General features: G+C 27.0%; 4 protein-coding genes across 6 annotated transcripts; 3 read left to right on the top strand and 1 right to left on the bottom strand.

Annotated features, from left to right (window-relative positions):
* Positions 1–1,542: 1,542 nt before the first annotated feature.
* On the bottom strand, positions 1,543–3,402 carry LOC105846381 (uncharacterized). The gene is made up of 2 exons (XM_065807857.1): positions 3,155–3,402; positions 1,543–3,059 (listed from the first exon to the last, which is right to left on the bottom strand). Exon 2 carries the CDS (start codon positions 2,986–2,988, stop codon positions 1,750–1,752), a length of 1,239 nt encoding a protein of 412 aa, XP_065663929.1. The 5' UTR covers positions 2,989–3,059; positions 3,155–3,402; the 3' UTR covers positions 1,543–1,749.
* An 8,498-nt stretch (positions 3,403–11,900) lies between these two features.
* On the top strand, positions 11,901–12,752 carry LOC136086280 (E3 SUMO-protein ligase ZBED1-like). Its single transcript, XM_065808572.1, has one exon. It carries the CDS (start codon positions 11,901–11,903, stop codon positions 12,750–12,752), a length of 852 nt encoding a protein of 283 aa, XP_065664644.1.
* A 2,195-nt stretch (positions 12,753–14,947) lies between these two features.
* Positions 14,948–18,600, top strand: LOC136085919 (uncharacterized). Of its 2 annotated transcripts, none has more exons than XM_065807854.1 (2): positions 14,948–15,263; positions 16,062–18,600. In XM_065807854.1, exon 2 carries the CDS (start codon positions 16,062–16,064, stop codon positions 18,297–18,299), a length of 2,238 nt encoding a protein of 745 aa, XP_065663926.1. In that variant the 5' UTR covers positions 14,948–15,263; the 3' UTR covers positions 18,300–18,600. The 2 variants fall into 2 exon arrangements, with proteins under 2 accessions (XP_065663926.1, XP_065663925.1); XM_065807853.1 differs by having other exon boundaries at positions 14,948–15,337.
* A 147-nt stretch (positions 18,601–18,747) lies between these two features.
* Positions 18,748–21,720, top strand: LOC136085920 (uncharacterized). 2 transcript variants are annotated; one of them, XM_065807856.1, is made up of 6 exons: positions 18,748–19,173; positions 19,403–19,491; positions 19,677–19,746; positions 20,095–20,847; positions 20,937–21,035; positions 21,577–21,720. In XM_065807856.1, exons 1-6 carry the CDS (start codon positions 19,017–19,019, stop codon positions 21,618–21,620), a joined length of 1,212 nt encoding a protein of 403 aa, XP_065663928.1. In that variant the 5' UTR covers positions 18,748–19,016; the 3' UTR covers positions 21,621–21,720. The 2 variants fall into 2 exon arrangements, with proteins under 2 accessions (XP_065663928.1, XP_065663927.1); XM_065807855.1 differs by having other exon boundaries at positions 18,748–19,194.
* The last annotated feature ends 5,114 nt before the right edge of the window (positions 21,721–26,834 follow it).

Below are 26,834 nucleotides of genomic sequence, written 5' to 3'. Positions count from 1 at the left end.
TTATTTTTTAATAAAGTAACGTATATTAAGTCTACCATCGTAAGTTAAAAGTTTGTTAGCTCTGAACCAGTTATTTACATTCATTTGATTTCTTCTCCACATATAGCTAATTAATATCACTTTTGGAAATATACAAATTAGTATTACCAGCAAATACAATTAAATTTAATTAGATCTAATTACAATTAAATTTAATTAGTATTACCAGCAAATACAATTAAATTTAATTAGAATACAATTAAATTTAATTAGATTTAATTACAATTAAATTTAATTAGTATCACCAGGAAATACAATTAAATTTAATCAGAATACAATTAAATTTAGTTAGATTTAATTACAATTAAATTTAATTAGTATTACCAGCAAATACAATTAAATTTAATTAGAATTTAAATTTAAGAGAATACCAAGGCACAAAGCGTCGCACTTTTTTCTAAATTAGGAAATAGGTTGTTAATCCAAAACCGTTGAACATTTTAAATAAAATTTTAGGGCAGGATCATATATTCAATTTAAAAAACACATTTAAAAAGAATTTAATTATGTAGAAAACCGGATTTTTTTTTCTTCTTAAGAAAGAAAATCCAGTTTAGAAGAATAAGAAAGGTCTTAGGAGTGTAATCTGAGTCGGTTCTCTATACAATTACCCCCCCCCCTCCCCCTAAAAATGAATTAATGCATTATAATACAGAGGTAGCCAGAATATTATATATGTATATTGCAGACGTTTGATTTTTATCTTGTGCAATTTATACGTTTATCAAAAACAAGTGTTTTTTTAACCTTGAAATTCCCCCTTATAAAAACCAAAATTGAAAAAAATGCACAAAATATTTAATGCAGCATAATCCGAATTGACTGCATATTATTTTAAATAGTCAAATAGCTTTTAATACAAGATAATATATTCTTTTATTTACATAATATTTATTTTTTCTAAAAGTATAGAGTGATATATAAAGTTAAATCTTTTTGACAGATTTTTGTTTTTGAAATATTCATAGTGTAAACTGAATTTCCTATTGAAATATTCATAGTGTAAATCATATTTGACTATTTGGTTGACTAATTATATAATTACATGTTTCATGCAAATAATTTTGTGGAGGACAACACGTTTAGGGTAAAAGAGTCTACTTTCTGTAAAAAGATTATAAACTTTATTATACAAAATGCGAATAAATATTTTAAAAAAAGCAAATTACATGGATAATTCTTAATTGGAGTTGTCGAAACTATTATTTCTTTTAAAAAGTTTACAAAATATGAAACAAAGGTTTGTTTGTTGTTTATTCGTTTAAATTAAAGAAAGTCAAACTCTATTATATAAGTAATTTTAAAGGAATCTTTTCGAGTAAGTCTTTTAAAAAACATAATACTCAGCGGACACAAAACGTCCGCTGAACGTCTTTGGGACGTCCTACGGATTTGCAACGTCCATAAGACGTCGTATAGATGTTTCACAGACGACTATGCAGGATGTGTACACAATCTGATATGTACAAGTAATATAGAATATATAAAAAACATCTAGAAAACTGAAAATACAGAATATTTAATTATAATAATAATTATTAGGTTTACAAATATTTTTAATTTTAACGAGTATTCATGTAGAAACATGAAAATATTTACTGATACAATACTTTATAATATATTATGTAATGAGATAACAAGAAAATATAATTTTTTTATTATATATAACTTTTTCTTTTTTCTTTTTAAATCACATGACACTAATGCTTCTTATATTAAACCGCTGTTTTTTCCACTGTGCAAACTACTATTAGCAGTTCTCGATGTAGATCTGGAAGACATTTTGCATATTTTCCGTAATAAAAAGTCCTTAAACTCTCGTTTAAGTATAAAATATAAAATTGGGTCTAATAATGAATTTAAGGAAACAAAGCATAAACAAATAAAAAGTAACTGGTCGTTTTTATCACAAGAGTTTGAAATAACACATAGAGCACAAAATGCTATAACAGGCAGCCAACTTATGGAAAATACGAGTACAATACTAAAACATAACAAAACAGAACGTCTTTCCCTTTTAATAAGTTGCTGGCGTACTGTATTCCTACGCCGCGTACTACTGCGAGCAAAAAGTGAATTCTCCATCGCAGCACGTAAGAGTTTTTGTTGTTCCGCTCTTGCTATTATTACCTTGTGTTTAAGATAACGATCTGTTGGATTTTCTAAATATATATCTAAACTATGTCTCTGTTTAGTTAATAGAGAAGGCGTTGCACTACAACTGCTGCCCATAAGAGTGACTTCGGTTTTTGAATCCGAAGCAGTATAATCACTTGTTGACTCCCCTAAGTCGCCTGGATGCGAAGATATTGAGCATGACTTGATATGCAAGGAATGGCGGTGAATTTCATGAGTAAGATATGTGTAAACAACAACATTTATTAGTATAGACGAGCTCGATAAACAAATAAAAACTATCCAATTAATGTAGAAATATCGATGTTTTTTGTAAACAAAACCAAATAGAACTTGAACACCAAGTAATGCAAGACAGAACATCCATCCTAAAATAAGAATACAGGTCACCCGTGTTTTAGATAAAATTTCACTATAACGAAACGGCTTGCAAATTGCAACAAATCTTTCCATACTTAAGAAACAAATACTCATCAGCGAGGTTTCTAGAGAAAAGCTAAATATTATGATTGCAAGTCGCTTGGAAAATGCGGAAATGTTATCATTGCTTAGTGTTCCTAAAAAATAAAAACTTCCTAAAGACACTAAAAAATCCGAAACACAAAGTGACACTATGAATGCGTTAATTTTATATCGGTAGACAAACTTTCGAGTTGCTAATAACCACAATGACAACGTATTTAAACAAAATCCTGCTCCATTAATACTAGCAAACAGTATAGAAAACCAAGAAGGAAATTCTTTCGTAGCTGGCATTTCAAAGTATTCATACTTTGGCATAACACTTGTAGAACTAATATTGAATGATTCCATAAATGAGTTATCTTTCTAATTCTGATTTCCAAACTATTATTAAATGTTATTTCTGATTGCGGTTTCCAAACCTGAAAGTAAAAGTATGGTAGTATTACTAATTGTAAACACCAAAAGCAACAAAATTAATTAAATATCTTTTCTTTTTTTTTTAATTTTAACATACGTTAACAAATGTTGTTCCTGATTAAAGATAAATGTTGACGGTAAACGACTGATTCCCGAGTTTATCCCAAGTTCATTCCTTTAGTTTTGCTATAAAACAAACTAAAAAATTCGCTTCATTAGTGCAGGAGTGTGCAAAGTTTGATTGCAAATACTTTTCAATGAAAACAACGTAGTTTTTACTGTAGAAAATATATCTAAGGATGTTATTTTTGTGTGAACTGCAATCAATGTTGCCAAAAGCTATTTGAAGACACTCAATATGATTATACATTATTATATTAAATATTACATTATATATTTATCACTGAATGAAATCATTATTTATTCATTTGCATTTGATTCACAGGAAGTTTCCTTTTCACAAACTCTCTTTCAATTCACTCCATCTAATAATTAGTAAACAAATCTAAAAATAAATTTTACTCAGTTGAGCAATGAATGAATAACTGAACAAAAAGAGAAAAAAATGTAAATGAAGAAAGAGAGAAAAAAAAAGATTCCTTCAAAACTTTTGATCATTTTTGTGAGCTCTTTTTGAATAAAAAAGGCTCACGTTTTATAAATGTCTTTGATATTATTAAGACAAATGTTATTAACACGCGTGTTCACGCGCGATAAATGTACTTATTTAAAATAATTTTGTTTCATTTTCAAAATGAGTAGCGATTTTCATGTGAGGTAAAAAATTGTTCATAAGAACACAGGGAATAAGTTATTTGTATAAGTTTGTTTATATTATTATTTATTTATTTGCATATAAGTTATTTATAGATTTATTGAAAATTCAGCCTAGTTTTTTGTCTTTACTATACATTAGCTGTTACCTTCTAATATGTAATATATCATAAACATGTAGTGGCATTATTATTTTATACTATTTTTTAAGTGGTTTAACGACCCAGAAAATTATTTTTTGAGTTATAAGAAAATATTATCCAATAATGATATTTTTTTAGTAATATATAATAAGAACAACATTTAACTCAAAGTTAGTGTTAACGTAACATCGGTTTTTACGTGTTTTTTTGGCCGTTCATAACGTAAATTTCGATCGATTTATGGGTGTTTTTCTAGGAAGCCTTTAAAAAAAAATTATAAATTATCATTTGACGCAAATATATACGGATATCACACAAACTGAATAAATAGACTGAATTACATTGAAAAAAAAAATAGTTTATAGAAGCCTATAGATAAAATAAAATGAAAGAAGTCTAGAGATAAATTAAAATTCAAATAATGAAAGTTAATTAATAGTTTTACTATTAATACTTATAATATTTTTTATTATTTTTCTTTCTCAAAATTTTGTCTAATTATAATTCTCGATAAAAAAAAAATTAAAAAAAAAAAACCAGGTTATTTATTTTCTCTATATAGGATTTATGCAAAAAAAGTTTATATTATTAAAATCCGTGTGTAGCCGTGTTTTGGGAACTTGTCGTGTTTAAAGGAAATGTTATTTTAAAACTAACACTTTACATTATTGTATTTTTTTCTTCTCCCTTTCCTTTCGCTCAAGTACATAATACTATGGTTTTCTAATGATTGAGACCATCAGGCTATGAAAATTTTATGCTGGGGCGCAAGCTTAGTAAAATAAGATATTGTCACAAAATATAGTGTTTATTGTCGCGCCAATGAACACTATTGTAACACTCGTATACTATAAAAAGCTGTAAACAGTTTATAAATATTGAGACTAATTGAAAATTTAATGAATATGTATTCTAACTTTAAAATTTGTTTTTAATTGTCATTGAATACTGAAAATATTCCCATCGCGAAAGAAGCATTTAAAAGTTTAAACAAAAGTAAAAAATTGAAATTTATTTAATGATAAGTGTTATCTAATGAAAAATCTGTCCCAAATAAAACTTGCTAAGCGCCAAAATAGCACCTAACAAAAAAGTTCTTCTAGCATTGAAATTTGTCGAATGATAGAATAATCTTTGCACTACACTTTTTAAGAAAAAGAATTGAAAAACCCTGACGGTGTTACTACACCATTGTAACACACGGTGTAACCACACTTTCTATATGTCAATAAATCAATAAAACCATAAAAATTGGGACAAAAATTAAAAACTGGTAAACAACATCAATTATTACATCATAAGTCGAATTGACTATAAGATAATACAAAATTTACGAAAAACAAAATTAAAAATTAATAACGGCGGTTGCTGCAGCATTATGTGTTGTTGTTTGCATGTATTTATCATACATGCAAACAACAACAGAACAACAAAATGATATTCAAACTTTGGAAAAAGTATAACTACAAAATTAGAAAATATAGTAGGCTATATGCAATATGCTATATGCAAATATCATATTATATTGTAAAGCACGTAATGTGCTTCATAAAACTACAGTATGGCACGAATAGAACTTTCAGAGATGTTAGAAATTACATATATGTTATTATTTGATTTGTATTGATTTTGCGCACATTAAAACAATACAGAGGTCTAGGAATGAGCAAAATGTTTTTATTACAATTCTTTTATATTTCATATTTTATTTTCAAGAAAGAACTTTATTTTATAAACACATGTAATGATTATCAAAATATTTTTGTCTTGTTTTTATTTAACCGGCCGGCCATGACAAAATGATGCTGGTAAAAAATCTATCAATATTCATACAAAAAATCTTTTTTTAAATGATCCGCTTCTAGAAAAAATTAAGTTATATGAATTTCAGCAGAATTCATTGGAAAAAGCAAACAGAAACACATTGGTAGATGCTTAATAAACTCATTGGCGGCAGGAGTAACGTTAAGGGGACGTGAGTAAATTAAGAGTATACTAGCGAAAGGAGGTTGTATAATACAAAATCGATAATCTGAATAATGAACAAACCTAATAAAATATTATTAGTAAATAAATAAAAAGATTTTATCTGTTTTATATTAATATTAAACTTGATGCTGCCGTTACCATTTGGTGAGTGTTTGACAGTGATTGGTAGCCATTACACCCAAGTTAATGGCGAGAAAGAGTCGCAGCACTTTTTATCTTAAAAAATGCGAACGAAAGTGTATGCAAATGTCTAACTTATTTAAACTTCAAATTATATAATATTAAAAATCATATCAAGTTTTACAGTTTTATTTATAATTAAAAACTACATTGTGGCAATATCTCCTTGACTTTGATTTATAGCATTTATTTGCCGTTTTGTAAAGTTGTACTATTTTTTGTTTATTGAATAGTGTTAAATATTGTAACATATATAAAGATATATGCTATAACAATCAAAAGAGAGATAACTTTAAAGAAAGCTTCAAATAAGTTTAAGCTATGTTTTATTAGTAAGTAAAGTAATGTGTGCGTGTGTGTGTGTGCGTGTGTGTGTGTGTGTGTGTGTGTGTGTGCGTGTGTGTGTGTATGTTTGTGTTTGTGTGTGATCATGTATTGTGTATCATTATCGTGTATCATTTGATTTGATCATGAATCTACGCTATCTGTTAAAATTTTAATAGATTAAAGATTTTTAAATCAAAAATTTTCATTATTCTTCGATAATCAAAAGTTGGCATTAATTTTTTTTTATAACTTTAAAGATTTAATGCGGTTTTCTCATGTTGCCATGTTCTGTACCTAATTTTTTGTAGTTAAGTTTGTTTAATAGGAATTTGTGTTATTGTTGCTCTTGAAAACTTTGGCTGATACATAATGGCATTTTAACTACTACATCATTCTACGAAAAAAACTTTTTTGTTATAATTATAATAAACGTCTGACTACGTGAAGCATAAATTGCTACCTTTAAATAAAAAACACATTTTTGTTTTCAATAAACTGAGTTCAAAGTTGTCATCTATGCACTTGCTATTTATATAAGCTAAACGAGGTTAACTAAGGTAATCGAGGTTAACTAAGGTAAACGAGGGAGTAATTTAGCATGTGCCAATAGTTGAATATTTAAAAGAAAATTTTCGAAATACTCTTTAAAAACCTTACTCTTGAAAAATGGTTTTAAAAACAGGGGGAAGCTACTCTCTTATCATTTGGTTGTACACACGAAAACGCGGCAAAACCTTAGGCAGCTTTGAACCAGGATGGCTGAAAATGTTAATGTGCTACGCTCTTGTCGAACTTTTTAAGTTTTCTTCTAAAATTTGTTTAGGAAACGTCGCAAAAAAGGTTAGTTTTAAAGGATAAGTTTTATTTTTTTATCACTTTTCAAAACTAATTAAATTGAAACTAATTAGTTTGAAACTAATTAAAAGTTATTAATCGTTTGTTTACTGTCCATCTATAGTCAGTTATGAGGGTGATCAAATAATTAGACGAAAAAAATTTAAGAGCTTAGCGACCAGGGTGGTCAATTGCTATATTACTATACTATACTATAATATTCTATTGGAAAAGAATGACTTCGTAATTGTAGAGTGTGGAGGAAGTCATTTTGAGGTATAATTATGAAAGTTGTGGCTGATGGCTATGAGATATTTCAAGGACCGTTTTGCTCATGCAAAGCCGCTTTTATATGGAATGAAAGCTCTCAATATATACGAGCTAAATGTTTTTAATATTCTTTGTTCTATGTATAAATGTAAAAACAACTTATCGCCCGTTTCTTTCTGCGACTTGTATTTGTAAAGAGATATAGATAAATATGTCTTAAGGAATAAAAGTTTAATTAGACAACCATTTCCTCAAACTAATTTTGAAAGTTTTTTATTTCATTTCGCGGACAATTTTTATGCAATAGTTTTAAATACTACAAAAGATATTTCTCAAGAACCTACGTGTTTCTTTTTAAAAAAAAACTTAAAAAACTTAAAAGACTCAATTTTTCCTCTGAAAGTATACTTATATACTTTTAAAACTTAGACGAATCTCAATTTTTGTGAGTATGTGTATATAAATATACTTTAATTTTTACGGGTTTTTGAGCTTATTGTAATATTTTACATAAACTTTATGTAAATACGTATGTATATAATGTATGTGATAAATGTATGATATAATGTATGATATAATGTATGTATGATAATAATGTATGATATAATGTATGATAATAATGTATGATATAATGTATGTATATAATGTATGTAAATATGTTGCTATATGAATTTTACTGTATTTTGATCATATTTATAAGTTGACTTTATTTTACTTGCATGTAACGCAATTTATTTTTGTACGGTAACATCATGTAATTTTTTTTAGCGGTTTTTGGTGACAAGACTTTTTTGAAGACAAGGTCTTCTTCGAGTGTCCGCGTTCTTTGTTTTTTTTATTAAATATTGTTAAAGTTTTATTCTTTTTAAAGAATTTTTTATCTGTAATTTCATTTCTTTTATATATTTAAATAAATATTGTAATAAAGAACAAAAAAAATTTAAAAAAATGGCTACGGGTTGGATTTCTTCAATATCTATTTTTAAGGAAGCAAGATATAAATTTTAATTATTGCGCCGATTGCCAGTATAGCTGATATCGTATGTAAAAAAAAACAAGCTAAATTCCGAAATTCAATATATCCGGCATATTCGGCCGGATATGGAAATATCCATATCCGGTTATGGAATTATCCGGTATACATATCCGGTATGTATCCGACACATCCGGATCTTTTAATTTTTCTAATATTTTTAATTTTTTTTCTTTGCAACAGATGAAAACAGTATTATTCTTATTATCATTAAAGACATGTTAAATAAATAACATGTTTTCGTTATAAATAAAGTTCAATATTTTTAAATATATAATAGTTGAATGTTTTTAAACAAATATGAACTAAGAACAACGAGCATTTTTATTGTTTTCTTTGCAATGTAACAATGCATTTGGAATCAACTATATTTACATTGAAAATTAACAATGCAATGTTAATTTCAATTTAGTATATATGCCCTGTATAAAAATTACAATGTATATGTAAATAATTGTAAAATACAAATAAATATGTATAATAGTTATATATTTAATGTCAGTTGTGAGCGCGTTTAGTTTTATATTTTCAGACAACCTTAATAATAAAGTGGGAGTAATCTAGCTGAAATTCCCTCAATCCATTATACAATTCATTTGCTTCCATTATTTGTTTTAGATTCAATCTTAAGTGAAAAATTGTAATTAATGTTCTTTTAAAATGTAGTAACTTGTAATTCATTTCAACTATTCTTCTTGTTTTGCAGCATGCAACAACTAATTAATAAGGCCGCGCGGTTAACCAAACCGAACCGTTCTTTCGGTTAAAATCGAACTAAGAAAACCGAATCGAACCGAACCGATATAAATATTTTAAATAATCAACCGAACTGAACCGAAACCGAACTAGTATATCAAAAAAAAATTCTTTTTTCAAATCCATGCTTTATGCAAGCAGAATTCTATTGGGCCTAGAAATTCTTTTTTTGTAATTTTTTGTAGAAGGAAAAATTACTGTTTTTTTTTTTTTTTAAATTTAAAAAACTGTTTTTACTAAATTTTGTTTTTTAACTTAATAACTTAAGACTTAAAAAACAATAGGTTTTGAATCGCTGCGCTTTAATGTCTTCGAAACCGCAAATAATTTGCAAATCAATGATTTTTGTGACGTAATACGCAATTCATTTCAAATAAATAAAATTTATGGGAAAATACAAATTAAATTTTTGTTAACTTAATTAACTTTTTTTGGTCAAATTTTTCCATTTCCTTGTATTGTCATCGAAAATGATTAAGTGTGCAAAATTTGAGCAAAATTGGTTGAGAAAAAAGCTTTCAAAAATTGATTTCAAATTTTGTGGCACACAAACATATATATATATATATATATATATATATATATATATATATATATATATATATATATATATATATATATATATATATATATATATATATATATATATATATGTATATATATATATATATATATATATATATATATATATATATATATATATATATATATATATATATATGTATATATATATATATATATATATATATATATATATATATATATATATATATATATATATATATATATATATATATATATATATATATATATATATATATATATATATATATATATATATATATATATATATATATATAGAAAGTAACCTTATATAAAGTATGGAAAAAAGCTGAAAAACCTATATAAAAATTTTAAAAATTTTAAAACTTAATTTTATATTTTTTTATTAAACTTTATTTATGAAAGTTTAGTATTATTAAACCACAGAAAAAAAATAAGTCAAAAAGATGAGATTGTAAATATAACTCCAAAATAGTCGTAAACAGTTGCCGCAAAACTATATCAAATGTTGCGGACCATGAAGAATATTGGCTATTAACAGTTTTTGATACCATTGTACTGTAACATGTGAGTAAATTGAACTTTTTTTCTAAACTGTTGTAATTTTTTATTTTACTTAAAAATTAAAATATATTGTATAATATTTTTATTATAAGAACGTTGCTTTTTAATTTAGATAAATAATAAAACAAATAAGTTTTACTGTTTAACATATATTTATTTTTCATAATAGCTTGACAAACATACAAACAATTGTAAACTTTAAATTTGAATAAGCCTTCAATTAAATTTATTTGTGAATATACTTTAAATATAATTTGTGATTTACTTTGTCTTTAATCTAACTTTAACAATTTCTAATCTTATACTACTTGTTATCAACTTAGTTATCTGTTACTTGACCAAGACAAATATGTATATATGTTTATTTTATTTAACTTTTTTTTAGTCCGGTCATACAAGCAATTTACACTTTATTAAAATTGAAGATGCCGAAAGAAAGTGGTATTTGGCAATTCTTTGAAAAGCTGAATAAATTTGAAGCTAAATGTAAAATTTGCTTTAAATCTTACAAAATAAACTGTGGCAGTACTTCAACAATAACCAGCGATGTTAAAACCAAACATGAAACATCTTGGAAGGAACATCTTTTAAAAACCATAGAGGCACCTAATAAACGAAAGTTTGATATAAAAAAAGACGACAAAACAACAACAATTGAAAGTAGTATATTAAAAAATCAAAAATATGGGTTAAATGATCCAAAGCAATTAAATTTTTACTTAGATTTAACAAAGTTTGTCTGCACTCTAGGTCTACCTTTTGAAGTTTTGGATAATAAAGGAGCTAAAGAATTTATCGATGAAGTAAATAATAAAGTTACTGTCAAATCTGCATCAACATTTAGACGTCATAAACTTCCAATGTTGTATGACAAGGTTAAGGAAACTAGAATTTGTCAAAGATTTTCCAAATGTGACTGGAGTTAGTTTTACAACAGATCTCTGGACAAGTCGAAACAATGATTCCTTCATGAGTCTTACAATTCACTACATTAATTCAGATTTTAATTTATTGAGTTTTCTCATTGCTTGCACACCATTTACTGGTAGACACACTGGGGTAGCAATCGCAGTAAACCTGGATACTTTTATTGCTTATTTGAACTTAAATGAAGAAGTGCACAGAGCCTGCGTTAATGACAATGGCAGCAACATTGTTTTAGCTGCTAAAGAAAGTGATTAAATTAACTTAGAGTTGCGCTGCAACGATCACACAATCCAGCTAGTTATTCTTAAAGCAATTAAAATTCAATTGAACTTTCAAAAGCAATTAAAAACTGCACAGATTTAGCATCACACGCACATAGAAGTTATCTCTCTATTGCTAAGCTTCAAGGTACATGCGAAGAACTTTGAATTAAGGCCAAGAAATTGATTGCTCCGTGTACAACACGATGGAATTCTGAGTACATGTGCATAAAGTCAGTCCTTCAACTCAAAGAAGCGATCAAAACACTTGCAAAATCAAATGAAGAATTTGCAAGGTCATGCCCCTCAGATGATCAATGGAAGACATTAGAATACAGCATGCCGTTTCTTGAAAAAATTTACAACATTTCAGTAGGTTTATCAGCTGATAAAAGACCAACAATTCAAGATGTAATACCTGAATTATATTCCTTGCACCAAGAACTACTTGCCCAGCAAAATCACAAAGACAAAGCAACAAGAATTTCTATAAAAATGCTGATAAGTGAACTACAGGAAAGATATCCTCTCAATGGTGCTGAGCAGCTGATTAATTGTTATGCTAATTTTTTAGATCCGCGTTACAAAGGCCTGCATTTAATTGAATATAAAAAAATTGATGATATAAAAGAAGCATTATTGACGCAGGAAAAAGCAAAAAAAAAAGAAAAACTTCCAATCACAAGTAGTAAAATAGACAATGAAAGCAATCCAAATACTAAAGTTAATCACCACGAGTTGCTTAAAAAAAGACTAAAACAAGATATTTCAGCACGCAGCGCTTCGACGACAACTAAATTGAGTTTAGAAATTGAGCATTATTTAGGAGCCGAAACAGCAGACGAAAAAACAAATGTTTTAGAATGGTGGAAAATAATGAAATTACAGTACCCAATTCTATCTGATTATGCACAAAAATACCTATGTATAACAGCAAGTTCTGCAACATCAGAGAGAGTTTTTTCAACTGCCGGTAATGTCGTAACCGCCAGAAGAACCACATTGGCCATTGAAAATGTCGAGAAAATTGTTTACATAAAAGAAAACATTAAAAAAATAAAAATTAATTTATAATTGGGTATTTTTAAAAAAATTATATTTTAAAGTTGTAAAATATATATATAAATAATTATCTTTAAAACCATATTTTGTTTTTAATCGTTTTAAACCAAACCGAACCGAATTTTGTTTTAAACCGAACCGGAAAAAAACCGAACCGATGGGTTTAAGTTTAAAATCGAATCGAAAAAAACCGAACCGAAAAAAACCTTAACCGCATGGCCTTATTATCAATTAGCACTTTTGATATGAATTAACAATTTTTCAAAAATCAATGTCTATTTCTATTCAAATGTCAATATTTATTTACAAATATTTTTATTTATATTTATTTACAAAAATTATACCTTTTTTTTTCTTTTCATTTTACATTTATTTCTGAGAATTTAAAGAATTTATTTAACACTTTAAAACAACATTTTAAAATTTAAGCATAATACAAAAAATAAACTTAAAAACAACATAAAATATTAATTAATAACTTAAAATAAACTTAAAATATGCAAAAGTAAATGCATGTAAAAGCGGAGGAGGAAAATAATATTTATTTATACAAACATAAATAAACTGTAAAAGTTCAACTTATAAGCGCTTAAAGTTTTGTTGGCAGTGAATTGACACTTATAAATTAAAATTTATTATAAGACGGTTTCTTTTTGTTAAATTTGAAGTATCGGTGCTCATCTTCACGATGTTTAAATAAACAAGAATAACAAATAAGTTTTAAACATTTTTTGTTTCACATGCATTTTGTATTTTGGATTATTTCAATGCTTTTATAAATTTTATTTCCTTTTAGAAATTTAATTTTTTTTAAAACTACTCGATTATCGTCTCTAAAGTTTTGAGATAAAATTATTTTTATTTGCTTTGTTCTATAAAAATTCAGGAGACTTTTTTAGTTATGTTTAGGGCTAGCATTTAGACAATGTGTCGACACTAGAAGATTTTGAAACGATGGTGTATTTAATTTGTTTAAAAAATTTCATTGGAATTTATTTACAATGGTTCAAATATGGGTAAAAAATAGTGTAAAAAATAGTTATCCCCCTACCCCCACCTCACGACGTCCCTGATTAATGGATTGAATAATAGAAATTGTCCATTCTTTGGTCATTTTTGGTTTGAAAAAAAAAATCTCTCATTTTAGAGTTAATATTTGAACAAATTGGCCATTCACAACATTTAAAAACAAAAAAATTGTTATAATCACATAAAAATGACATAAAATCCCCTTTTCCATGTGTTTGCTAACCTCTTTTTGTTTTTTTTTGTACATCTTGCATGGTATTCTAGAAGACCTTCGTCATGACTTTCGGTCACAAAACCTAACGCACGTTTAACATGGCGATCAGCCCTGTTGTTTACTATTGCTAGAATCCCCACTTGATGTTAAAAATGTCTTTAGGAATCATTTTCAAAGTTATCTTTCATCTGTGTGCTGATTACTCCCTTAATTATTCCTAAGTAAGTGAAGAGCAGCCAGGATACCTTGGAGATAATTTCTGACAAAACTGACATGGAAAACACATGAGTTGGAGGTTGGGGTTGTTTTCTATCAAAATCATCAGGTTGTGGACTATCAAAACCTAATAGCTTCTGAGCTAGCTTAGCTCTTTCCTTCAGTTCTAAATGTTTATTTGCTATTGAAAGAATAACTAGCTTGTGTGGTCAGGTACCAACTATGATGGAACATGGAGCTGCTTTTCCAGGGACCATACTTGAATATATATAACTTATTGATGATCATTTTATCAGCTAGCTTAAAATCATCCAAATCATGTGACGGAGCATGGTCTGCATTAGGAGAAAAAGTGTGCTCCATAAAATGTGACAATAAAGTCAGTTGACAGTTTGAACACATCTTTATTACTTTTAATTAAGTTTGATTTAATCTTTTAAGCAATCTTCATTTTAAGTAAGTTACAATCAGCCATGAACCTTGCTTTGGTGATCACCTGGTTGTTTTATATTTTGATACAGGAACTGTATTTAGATCAACACTACCAATCTTGAAAATTGAGGCCAGAAGTGAAGTTTCAGCTTAAACGCTGACCTTGCATCTAGTTAAGAAAGAAACCCACTTGTCAAGAATATCATTCATTGAAAATTCCATGCAAACTCTATCTTTGCTAATTTTTTTAGCAAGTTTCAAAACCACTATCAGTATCAGCGGCACTTGTACCATTTGAAGATACCCTTACAAAAAAACCCAGCGAACTTCCAGTGAAAGTTCACTGGAAATGTAAAAGATCACTGGAAATTCACCGAGTTCGCTGGGTTTTCCGCAAAGTTTACGACTTCGCTGGAAGTTCACTGGAAGTTCACTGGAAGTTTAACAAAAAACGTCATTTTATTTCCAGCGATCTAAAACTTTTGTGGAAATTTAGCGCCGTTTTTCAATAATCAAAAACGTCGCTCGTTTTATAACTCAATATTGATATAGCTTTTGATAACAGTTAAAACTTTCTTGAAATTTGACAGATATAACTGCTTGAAATTTTTTATTCCAATTTTTGTAATAAAGTAAACGTTTTTTTTTTGTATCTACAGTTTCAGTTTCTATTATTTTAAGTTCTACTCAATCTCTAAAACCACAGGTATGTTGTTCAGTATGTTCATTTTATTAAAGCGAATACATATTCAACTTTATAATTTCACAAAAGTTTATTATTATAAATTTCTTTATTGTAGATAATTGAACATAATAGATAAATATATATATATATATATATATATATATATATATATATATATATATATATATATATATATATATATATATATATATATATATATATATATATATATATATACATACATACATACATACATACATATATATATATATATATATATATATATATATATATATATATATATATATATATATATGTATATATATATATATATATATATATATATATATATATATATATATATATATATATATATATATATATATATATATATATATATATATACACACACTAGGGTGTCCCAAAAAACAACATTTTTGAAACTAATCTGCTCCCACCCCCTAAATGTGTTCTATCTAATACAAAAACACTAGGTTTAAAATTTTTTTGAATAAAAAATATTTTAAGGGGTCTCTAAAGTCCCTCGAATATATATATATATATATATATATATATATATATATATATATATATATATATATATATATATATATATATATATATATATATATATATCACCCTAAAGCTCAATTAGGTTAAGCACAATAGGTTCTCTTGTTGTCTTTCTGATGGTAATCTTGTTTAGCTAAAGTTTAATTTTTTCTGCTCGTCTCTTTTATTTTAGATGCCTAGAATTGGTTGCTACAAGAAATGGCAATCAGGGGAAGTAAGTGTTCCAAGAACAACACGTTGGAGGATGTCAAAAGTTTATTGTGCTCAACAACAGAATGAGAGCACCTCTGATGACAATGATTCTATTGACGATGAATTTATGGATCATTTATCTGACTTTGATGAACCAGAAAATGAAACAATTCATAATGAGTTTGATGAAAATGCAAGTTCAGAGAGTCCACCTCTGTATCCTGGCTCAAAGATAAATGTCTCTAATGCATGTTTATGCATAATGACTTTTATTTTGCGTTTTAATTTGTCCTACGAAGCCTTAGAGGCGTTGTTAACACTCTTAACTATTTTATTGCCACACAGTGTTTTGCCAACATCTAAATATTTGTTTTTGAAGTTTTTCAAGAAGGAAACAGATTTATATGAAAAAGTTTTTTTTTGTGATGCTTGTGAAGTTGCTTTAAGTTCTAATAAGCAGTGTACAAAATGTTTGAAATATTTTACATCATCCTATCTTTATAAGAAATGCAACTTTTTTCATATTTTAAACATAAACAAACAGCTTAAAAACACTTGTGATAACAATTGGATACATTTAGCAGATCTTGAAGAAAATGGGCAAGCAACAATTAGACTTGTTGTTAATACTGATGGAGTTCCCGTTTTCAAATCATCAAAGTGGTCCTTGTGGCCTTTGCTAGCATCCATTCATAATTTTCCATATTCATTGCAAATTACTAATATTTTGTTTTTTGGTCTCTGGTCTGGTTTTAAAAAACCAAATATACAATTATTTTTATCTCCTTTTATTGATATTTTTACTAACCTATCCACTAATGGTATACTCTTATCTAATAATGTTCGTGTTTTTTTTCATGTATCTATTTTTTCATGTGACACAATTGCAAGAGCTCTGGTTTTTTGTCGCAGGCAATTTAATGGTTATAATGGTTGCCATTGGTGTTCTTCTAGAGGGGAAAGAGTTCCAAAAGGCAGGGGGTCTTGTATGACTTACCCATTTTCTGATGTTAGTATGAATTGTAGAAGCAATACAGATTTTTTTTGTGTTAATGTGGTTGAAGGGTTTTTAGATATTTCACCGTTAGTAAGAGTGCCTAATTTTGATTGTGTAAATGGAACAGTTGTTGATAATCTGCACTGTATAGAGCTTGGTGTTATGAAAGCTATGTTTTCTTTCTGGTTTGATAGTTGTTATTCTGGTTCCATTTTTTCTATTCGTAGACACTGTACTGTTATAAATAATCTTTTATCTGCAATTAGTGTGCCAAGCAATATAAGGCGGACTCCACGATCATTAAGTTGCATAAAGCATTGGAAAGGTGTTGAGTTTTTTAATTTTTTAGTTTTTTATGGTCCTGTTATTTTATGTGATATTTTGCTTCCGCAGTTTTTTGACCATTTTATTCTTTTATCTAATGTTGTTTTTATGTTGAATAATAAGGTATTATCTGAAAGTGTTGTTAATGAAGCCACGTTATTAGTTAATCGATTTGTTTATGAATTTCCTGGTTTGTATGGTAGAGAGAATATGTCTTATAATGTGCACCAATTACTTCATCTTCCCTCATGTGCTCGTCTATGGGGGCCTTTATTATCTTATTCTTGTCATCAGTTTGAAAATTTTAATGGCATTATTTTATCGTTTTTAAATGGTACTCAAGATATATCTACTCAAGTAATAGATCGATTTTCATATTTAACCACATGTAACATTCAAGCTTCTAATTCTAATATTATAGACGAAGATTGCATAGACTTTTTGGAAGACATGTTATGTTCTCATAATTTTAATTTTAAAGGAGTTATTATTGGCTCTATTAAAGTTTTAGATAAAGGCTGTAATTATAATATTCCTAATTGCGAGAAACTGTTTTTTGAGCATTATTTAGGTAAGCATATTTCTGAATTTCAAAAATGTTACAAAGTTTCTATTGCCAAAAACATTTACCATATTCGTCATAAGAATGTTCGCCATTGTGACTCACTTGTTAAACTTACTTGTGGATCATTTTGTAGTATTGAATATTTCTTTATTTTTGAGATGAATGTTTTTGCTTGTGTTAAATTATTAAAAACAAGTCCAAAAGCAGCTAAGCATATTTTTATGTATACTTATGCAGAATGTCTATCTATAATTTTTGCAGAGCAAATTATACAAAAAGCTTTTTTGGTTGAAGGTTGTATTGTAAGTATTCCTGATTTATGCCCTTTTTAACTCTTCTATAATTATTCTTTGTGTAATAATATTATTTGTATTATTATTGCTTTTTATCTTTGCTTGATGATTTGTTTGTAACATTTTAATTTTTTTTTGTGAGCTGTTTACATAACTCTTTTTTGGTAAACTGTTTTTTTTTTGGTGAACTGTAATTATTTTTTGGTGAATTGTAATTTTTTTAGGTAAACTATTACATTTTGTATTTGTGACAAAAAAGTATATGTAAACTTCAACAGTTTATGTTGGCTTGTCAATTTTGTGAAAACTTTTGGTTTAAAAATATTGTTTCTGTTTAAAATTGTTTTTTTATTTTATTAAATTGATATTTACATTTTCTATAACTACTGGGTTGCTGTTTTTTTTTTTAATTTACCTAAGTCATTTTATTCAACTTTCTACACAGCAACAATTAGAGTTTTGTTATTTCAGAAGCATGGTACTAGTTAGAATCGCATAATTTTCATATAATCTTCTGTATCCTTAGACCGTTGCAATTTCTGTTACAATATACTTAACTGCTTATATGTTGTTACAATTTTTAAATACTTAAAGTCTTATTAATATACATCTATAAGTTTATGTAATACACATTTATAACTATATGTTGCTAATGAGGTATAAAATTTAATAGCAACTTATAATTTACTTCAAAATTTTTTCAAAATTATTTATTTATTTGTAATCTTTAAATTTATGTAAGTCTTAGTATTCATAATGTCTAAGTTTGCTGTTATACAATGGTCTCGCAATGGATCTGTCTCTGTTGAATGGGATACATCTGTACTTAACAGGGCTTTTCTTGTAAATAACAAAGAAGGTGATGTAAGATACACGAAACTTGCTAATCGAGATGAAGGCCCCATTGAGAAGGGTAAAGTTATATGTGTGGTTGGTAAGCTTCAAATTTGAAAATGTTTTAAGTTTCTTTTGATATTTTATACTTAAAGTTGTTAATTATTTCAATTGCGTATGCTTCCAGCATTTTAAATATTTCATATAATAACATTGTTAGTAGTCTTTTTTGTTTGATGTATTACTAACATCTGTTTTTAAAGATATATTTAGCATTTATGAAATAGTAATTATATAATTATATTTAGACAGTTTGGAAGAAGCTTTATTGAAAAAAAGCTCACTTATCAAGAAAAAAAAAGATAAGAAGTTGCTAAACATAACAAATGAAATTGAGGTTTATATATTATGAAATTTACTTTGAACAAGATCAGTTCAAACTCTGGATAAAACTTTGTTAATTTTTTAGGAGAAACCATACAATTTTGGAAAAGTAGACATTAAGCATAAGCAAAAATTGATTAACCTATCCTGTTTATTTATAAAATAAAATTTTTTGTTACATATTTTTACAATATCTAGAATACTCATACTATGGCCTTAAAAGAAGATTTTGCTAAGAAGCTAACAACATTGTACAAAAAAATAGAAAGTAAGTAAACAGTCATTTGTATTCAAAATAAAATACTGACATAGATGAGATCAATTTTGGCAATTCTAGTTTTTTTTTACAATAATAAGAATGTTATTATAAAATGTTTTAAAAATTTTAAATGGAATTATAATAACTAAACATTTATAATTTACTTCATCAACTGTTTTATGATTATTACTAGGTTGTTCAAGTGTACTTCATTTTTCTTTTAGTCATTCACTGCTTGTGACCGTTCAGTAGATTTAAATGCCCAACTTTTCTGTTTTATATGACCCTCTGTTTAAAATACCCTAAGTTTTATAATGCCTTATATTTTAAATTGTATGTATTTTATTTTACTTTTAGGACTTGTTAGCAAAGCAGAAGGTGACTTAAGCGAAGAGTTGCCAAGAAAGAAGGCAAAAATGTTGATTTCCCAACCACCGACAACCCATTCAAAACCATTTCCATTATACTTACAACCAACAAATTCACAAATACCACCCCCTTTATCACAAACATTACCAGTAACTCCTTCTTTCTCAACCCAATCCCAATCCAAACAATTCCAATCTTTTTCAACTAATGACTCCATTAATGATCATCCTGATTCCTCTCTTTTTCTTAACAATCATAATTCGTTTCATGAAAATTCGTTCCATTCAATTGACTTCAATCAACTTCAATCAGAAAACATTCAATTGACTTCAAATTCATTTCAAACGCCTTCACCATCTTTTTCACTACCAGCACAACTATATTCTGTTCCACAAATGCCACCACCATTGTTGCATTCACAACCAACATCGCTAATAAATTCACACCTTCCACTATCAATGCATTCACAACTATCAGAACAAGTACCAGCACATTCATTAGTTTCCCATACAACACAGCCAACAGATTATATATGCAGTGACAAAGAAGTCACTGAAAACATGATTCCTAAAAGGGTCTTAACAGCACCCTCAGGAAAAAAGCTGGTCAAACAGTTATTAGGCTATTTTTATGAAAGAAATAAGTTGGTGAATGCTTCGCTATCTGGAAAAAAAGCCTCCTCAAAGTTTTCAGTTTCAAAAAAAGTTGGCCTTGATCCAGCTGTGTTGCATTTAATAACAGGTAAAAAAAAATATTAAATTTAAATACTTATACTCTGGAATTCCAGAATCATTTCAATTCGAGAAACTGCTAATCTGCAATTTTTACAGAACTTACAATATCCAAGTTTTCAAATTTTTCAAAAAATGATGTCAGTGTTGCGCTCTGTGAAAAAATTAATGACGAGCGCAGAGCTTATTTTAAAGCAGGTATTATATTTTAATGCTGGAGTTACTTTTCGCGTTTAATTATAATTTTATATCTTTAGTTTTCATCATTTATAAATAACATAATTTTGTGAAGACTACCATGTCTTAATTTTATTTTATAGAAAAACAATAAATAATAGGATTTTTTAATTTTTTAATTTCAACTTGTGATTTTTGTATGATCTTTTTTTTTTAATTTAAGTCTTATGTTTGTTATTATTGTCTTAGTATATTTTTTTTAGTATTAATTATTTTGATTAGCGTATAATCTTTAATAGTAACTAACTTATATTATCGCAAGTTTGGCTAAGTTTACGTTGTAGTGTCACCAATCAAATTTTTTTTTTTTAAAGTAATGATTAATTTTTAAAGATAAATATGTTTTTGTTTTTATAATTTATCCTTGGTTTTTAAAGTTATATTTGTTTTTAGCTGTTATACTGTTTTATGTTTGCTTACTATTCTACTGTTTATTTTATATATTATATGTTTTTATATAATTATTATATATGCCCTTTATATATTGTATCATTTTTTTTAGCTCCGAAGACCCAAACGGAAAAGAATGCGTCAAGCACTATATAATTTACGATTTTATTAATTTTTGTTTGTTTTGATAACTTGTCTGTAGAGAACCAACAGACCGCATTTATGATTTATTCGCTTCAAAATATACTAAAATATCCTAATAAATAAAATTCAAAAAAGTTTAGATAAGTTATCAGGAAAAGTAAACAAATTGCATTTATTCGAAAACAAAAAAATGTACAGCCTTTTGGTTCTCGACTTATGAAATTCATTCAATTTTTTTTCAAACAAGCTCGGATAAGTTTATGCAAAGTAATTTTGCTTTATTAAATTTTTTTGTAGATTATGTTTTACGAATTAAATCTCTATCAAAACAAATAAATAAAAATACAATTAAGATCTTTTGTTTAGTTCGTTTAAATGGTTAAAATAGAAAAAAATTTGATTTAAGCTTAAAAAAATGTAAACCATTTAAATAAAGAAACATGCGAAATGTATAGTAAAGATCCACAATATGCTTACATTAACTTGTTCTTAACAAAATCTCTGAGCCAAGGTCAATAAAAAAACAAACATTTACTTTAATATTAGTGAATTTACTTTTTATTTTCTTGTTAAAATTTATGAAAGTTAGTATTCATACTTAAGGTAGTTTATTATTTAAACATTGTATTTCTATTTTAAATACCGATATTTTTAAATAAATGTTATATTAAACATTTTTATTTTTCTATGCTTAATTTGTCTTATTTCGCGCTTATCGGTTTTAAATATTTAAAATGTTTATGAACGTTTTAAAAAATATATATTCTAAAAAACTACATCTTAAAAAATACAATTCCAGCGAATTCGCTAAACTTCCATTTTTTATATATAAACATGAAAGTTAGCTATGAAAGATCACTGGGTTTTGGAACAAGATCACTGGAAAAGTTCACTGGAAGTTCACTGGGTTTTGAAACAAGATCACTGGAAAAGTTCACTGGAAGTTCACTGGGTTTTGGAACAAGATCACTGGAAGTTCGCTGGAAAAGATCACTGGAAGTTCGCTGGGTTTTGGAACATTTTTTCACTGGAAGTTCACAAGTTTGTCTTTTTTATAAACAGGAAAAATTCAGTTTGCTAACTTGATTAAAAAAATTTTTTTTTTTTAAATTGCTTTTCTTTGATCTTAATTTCATAAGTTTTCTAAGACTACACAGTTTTTTGTAGCGTTTACAAGATTTCTCAAGCTTCTCCTTCACTAATTTTTCTGTAACTCAAAATCTTGAATCAAACCCACCCTTGTCTCAAAAACCTGAACGTTCTTTCAGTGAACTCTTTCTTGTTTCTTTCCTAACACTTCAATAAAAAGCATGAATTTTGACTTTGTCTTTTATGCACAAGATAGTTTTGCATTTTAATTGTTCTTACTTGACCATAGCCAATATATTTGACAACAAACTTCTCCAATGTGGGCAGTCTAAAAAAAATCTAAATGAAAATAAAAAGTCTTTACATATTTGTTTCAAAACACAGTTCCTATTATTATTATTTCTTTTTTTACCTAGATAAAATTTTTCCAAATAATTATTTTAACTAAATCTTAAAATGTTTAGTGCAAACACATGTAGTGGGTGCTGAAACAAGTAGAGTGTTCTTTTACACCTATTAGTTCTCTGTGAAGTTGGACTTTAGTTAATAATTCCTGAAGTTCTAGAAGAAATATTTCACATGGGAGGTGGATTTCAAGAGTTACCGAGGAACTCGCCTTATTGTACTCTCTTGCAGTACTTCGACCTTTTCAAGTCCCTGGAGATTAACGAAGAAACCCATCATCATAGGCCATAATATATTTTAAGAAATTTGGTATATCTGAAAAGTACAAAATAGCGTAAAGTTTGGGTTCTAAAAACAGTTTTTTTTTTTTCAGTAACGTAAGATATTTTGGGATTGCTATTCGGAAAAATTATTTGAATTGAGGATTAATGCCGCTAAAATTGCTTGAAAGGACGATATATTTTAATTTGACCTTTTTCATGCAAAATAAATTTTTTTTTTTTTGTATAAAAGTCTTAGTTTTTAATGTCCTAAATACTTAATATTTATAACTTAATATTTATAATACTTAATAACTTCTTAATATTTGAATACTTATTATTCTTTATTTTTAATAGATTTTATGATAAATTTTATTAAATATATAAAATAATCACAAAACCTCGCAATGAAAAACCTAAAAATTTTTTTTGATGGGTCCTAAGACCTAATAAGTAACATTGAGGTACAGTGTATTTGAATTTTTTCTAAAAAGTGGGACACCCTAATAGTCAGACAATATTGAATTAACACAATCTTCATATGTTAAAACTCCCTCTTGTTAATTAGATCCCCTTTTGTTAGTTTTAAGTATAAGAACCCCTCATGTTAATTATACCTGGTTAAGAAAAACCTCTCATATGAATAAAAAATTATAAATCAAAAATAAGGGATGTTCAATAATGCTAAAAACTTTTTTAACAAACGCGTTTATAAATAACAAGTAAGAGTTTTATTTGGTTTTATAAAATTAAAGACATAAAATTCATTAGAAGTCGAACTCATATTTGAAGTTTATTAGGAGTTGAACTTGTAATTATGCACCTTATACTCATTTATTACAACTTCCAGCTTTCAGATATAACTTAAAACTATATTTTCAGATATAATTTGAAACTATTCTTTCTAAATTCCTTTTGTTTTGAAGTTTTATATTAAGTTTCTTTTTTGTTTTGTTTTAAAACAAATTTATAGGTTGTCAAATTTGCAGCTTAATCTCTTGTTTTAAATTGCATTTTCCGAAGAATTCACAATCCATCAATGTAAAACTAATTTATAAAATGATAAACAATATAGTAGTGTAAATGCCCTAAAAATAGCTCTTTTTGTGTTGAGAAATGATTAAAACTGAAGGTCTGTAAAAATTTAGTTAAAACTTTTCATTTATTTAACGGCCAAAAAGAATTAATCAAGTTATTGAATCCTATTGAGCAGTAATAAAATATTAAAACTAAAATCTCAAACTGTGTCGCTTTTTTTTCGTTATAATTTACATGGGCGTCTGTAAAAATGAAACATTAATTTTTTCTATAATTAATTTTTAACCTCCAACAATGTCGTCATATATAATTTTTTTTTCAACCAAGTAATTCATGAATTAAACTAAGTATTTTTGAGTTTTCATTCAAATTTTGTCGCGTCTATAGAACTTGAGACAATTTAATATTTTCTATCCAATAGAATTTTTGCTGCATATAAAATACTATTGTATTAAACATATATACTAGACACGGCAACTTTTCATATATAGATATTCTTAATATTCGTGGATCTGCAAATTACCAAATAGCAAAAAAGCTACATGAATTCTATTTAATATATTAAATACAGTGTTTGTAAATGAAAAACTGCGCATTATGTAGTTAGAATGTTTTTTTTTTTTTGTGTTGTTGTTTTTTTTGTTTTTTTTTTAATTAGATTTTTTTTGGCACACATGTCAGTTCACACATATGCCAATTCATGCTTCGCACATGCCATTTTGCACATACGCCAATCTTTGCAAATTCGTTCGGCGTACTTATGCCGATTCGCACTTATGCCAGTACGCACTTATGCCAATTTTTGTAATTGCTTCGCACTTATGCCAGTTCGTACTTATGCCAATTTTTGCGAATTCTTTCGGCGCCCTTAATTTGAAGATTTGCAGCTTTGAAATTCGCACTTATCCAGTCGCCCAATTAGACAACTAACGACAATTAAGTTATTTAACGTACGTTTTCGAGCAAATATTTTTTGTAACACTAACAGTAATCATAGTAACACATAACACAACACAACACAACATAACACAATACTAATCATAGAAATACTTTTAAAAAATTTAATTAAATTCAAATTAAGTCAGTTGTATATATTTAGTCGAATTTGTGACTTTGACGAAATAATTACTTATCTGTGTTTAGATTAAATAAGTAGCGAAAAAACGAAATTTATTTAAATAATAATTTATTACATTCTGCATTTTGTTAGATTCTTTTTGTTGTTTAATTATATTAGTTGCATTTAACTTTTTTTTTTAAGATTTTTTAATTTTAACGTAAATTTTTTGAAATCAATAGAATATAATGGCGAATAAGTCACATATATTGCAATGAAATACAACGTGATTTATAAACACATCGAGTGACAACAAAAAATTAATGATTCCTTTGATGCTGTTTATACACTGGTTCTTATTCATGGAACAAACGTTTGGATCGGAAAGCAGGCCATAAATCCAACTTCTAACTGGGTTATTGGCCTGTAAAAGACGTCTTTTAAAAGTTCAAATGACAAAAGTCAAGTATTTTTTTATCTATCGGTAATATTATCCTTTATGTAAAAAAAAACCTTAACGAACAGGGCCGGATTAACTCTTTTCGAGGCCCTAGGTTATAACAATATGTGTGGTCCTTTTAAATTTATAAATATAGATTAGCTTCAAAAGGTAATAAATACTCAAAATTGGATGTTTGTAAATTACGTATAGCTTGATAATTTGTTTAGATAACATATTTAACTATTTATGTTCTAAATGAGTATTGAATATAATTGATGTATAGTAAATACACACATAAGAATAATTAACGTGAAATTAGTATAATATAATAAATAAACTAGAATAACAATGGTAAGGAGTATGTACAAAATTTATTCACTTTTTCCTCGCTTTTGTTATTGCAAATTTTTCAATTATATCATCAAAAAATAATTTTCCTAATGCATCTGATTCACAACATAAAATTGATAACGATGTTAATTTACTCTGGGTTATCGTTGTTCTTTTGTCGCCGACAAAATTTGTCGGCCACAAAAGAACAACATTGATGTGTTTAACTAATTTGTCAGCGTTGTCTACTTTTATTTGTCACAAATAAATTAAACGCAGACAACGCTGAAAAATTAATTAAATCCGACATTGTTGGGTTTAAATTAATTTGTCGTCGTAATCTGCAATTTTAATCGAGAAAATGATTCCTCCCCAGAACAATTTGTTACCATTATTGATAAAAAAAATTAGCATAACTGTCTCAATATTTGGAAATGCTGCTTGCAAATTTTCATCAATTATAGTTTTATATAAGCAATATGGATCCATTATCTTATTCCTTATGTAAGGATCCATAATCTTATTCTTAACGTAAGGATCCATTATCTTATTCTTAACGTAAGGATCCAACCGTCGTAAAATAATACCTGCATAATTTATTCCAA

The sequence above is a fragment of the Hydra vulgaris genome, chromosome 10, assembly GCF_038396675.1.
Source record: "Hydra vulgaris chromosome 10, alternate assembly HydraT2T_AEP".
NCBI classification, from domain to species: Eukaryota; Metazoa; Cnidaria; class Hydrozoa; order Anthoathecata; family Hydridae; genus Hydra; species Hydra vulgaris.
This window is presented reverse-complemented; position numbering and strand designations above follow the sequence as displayed.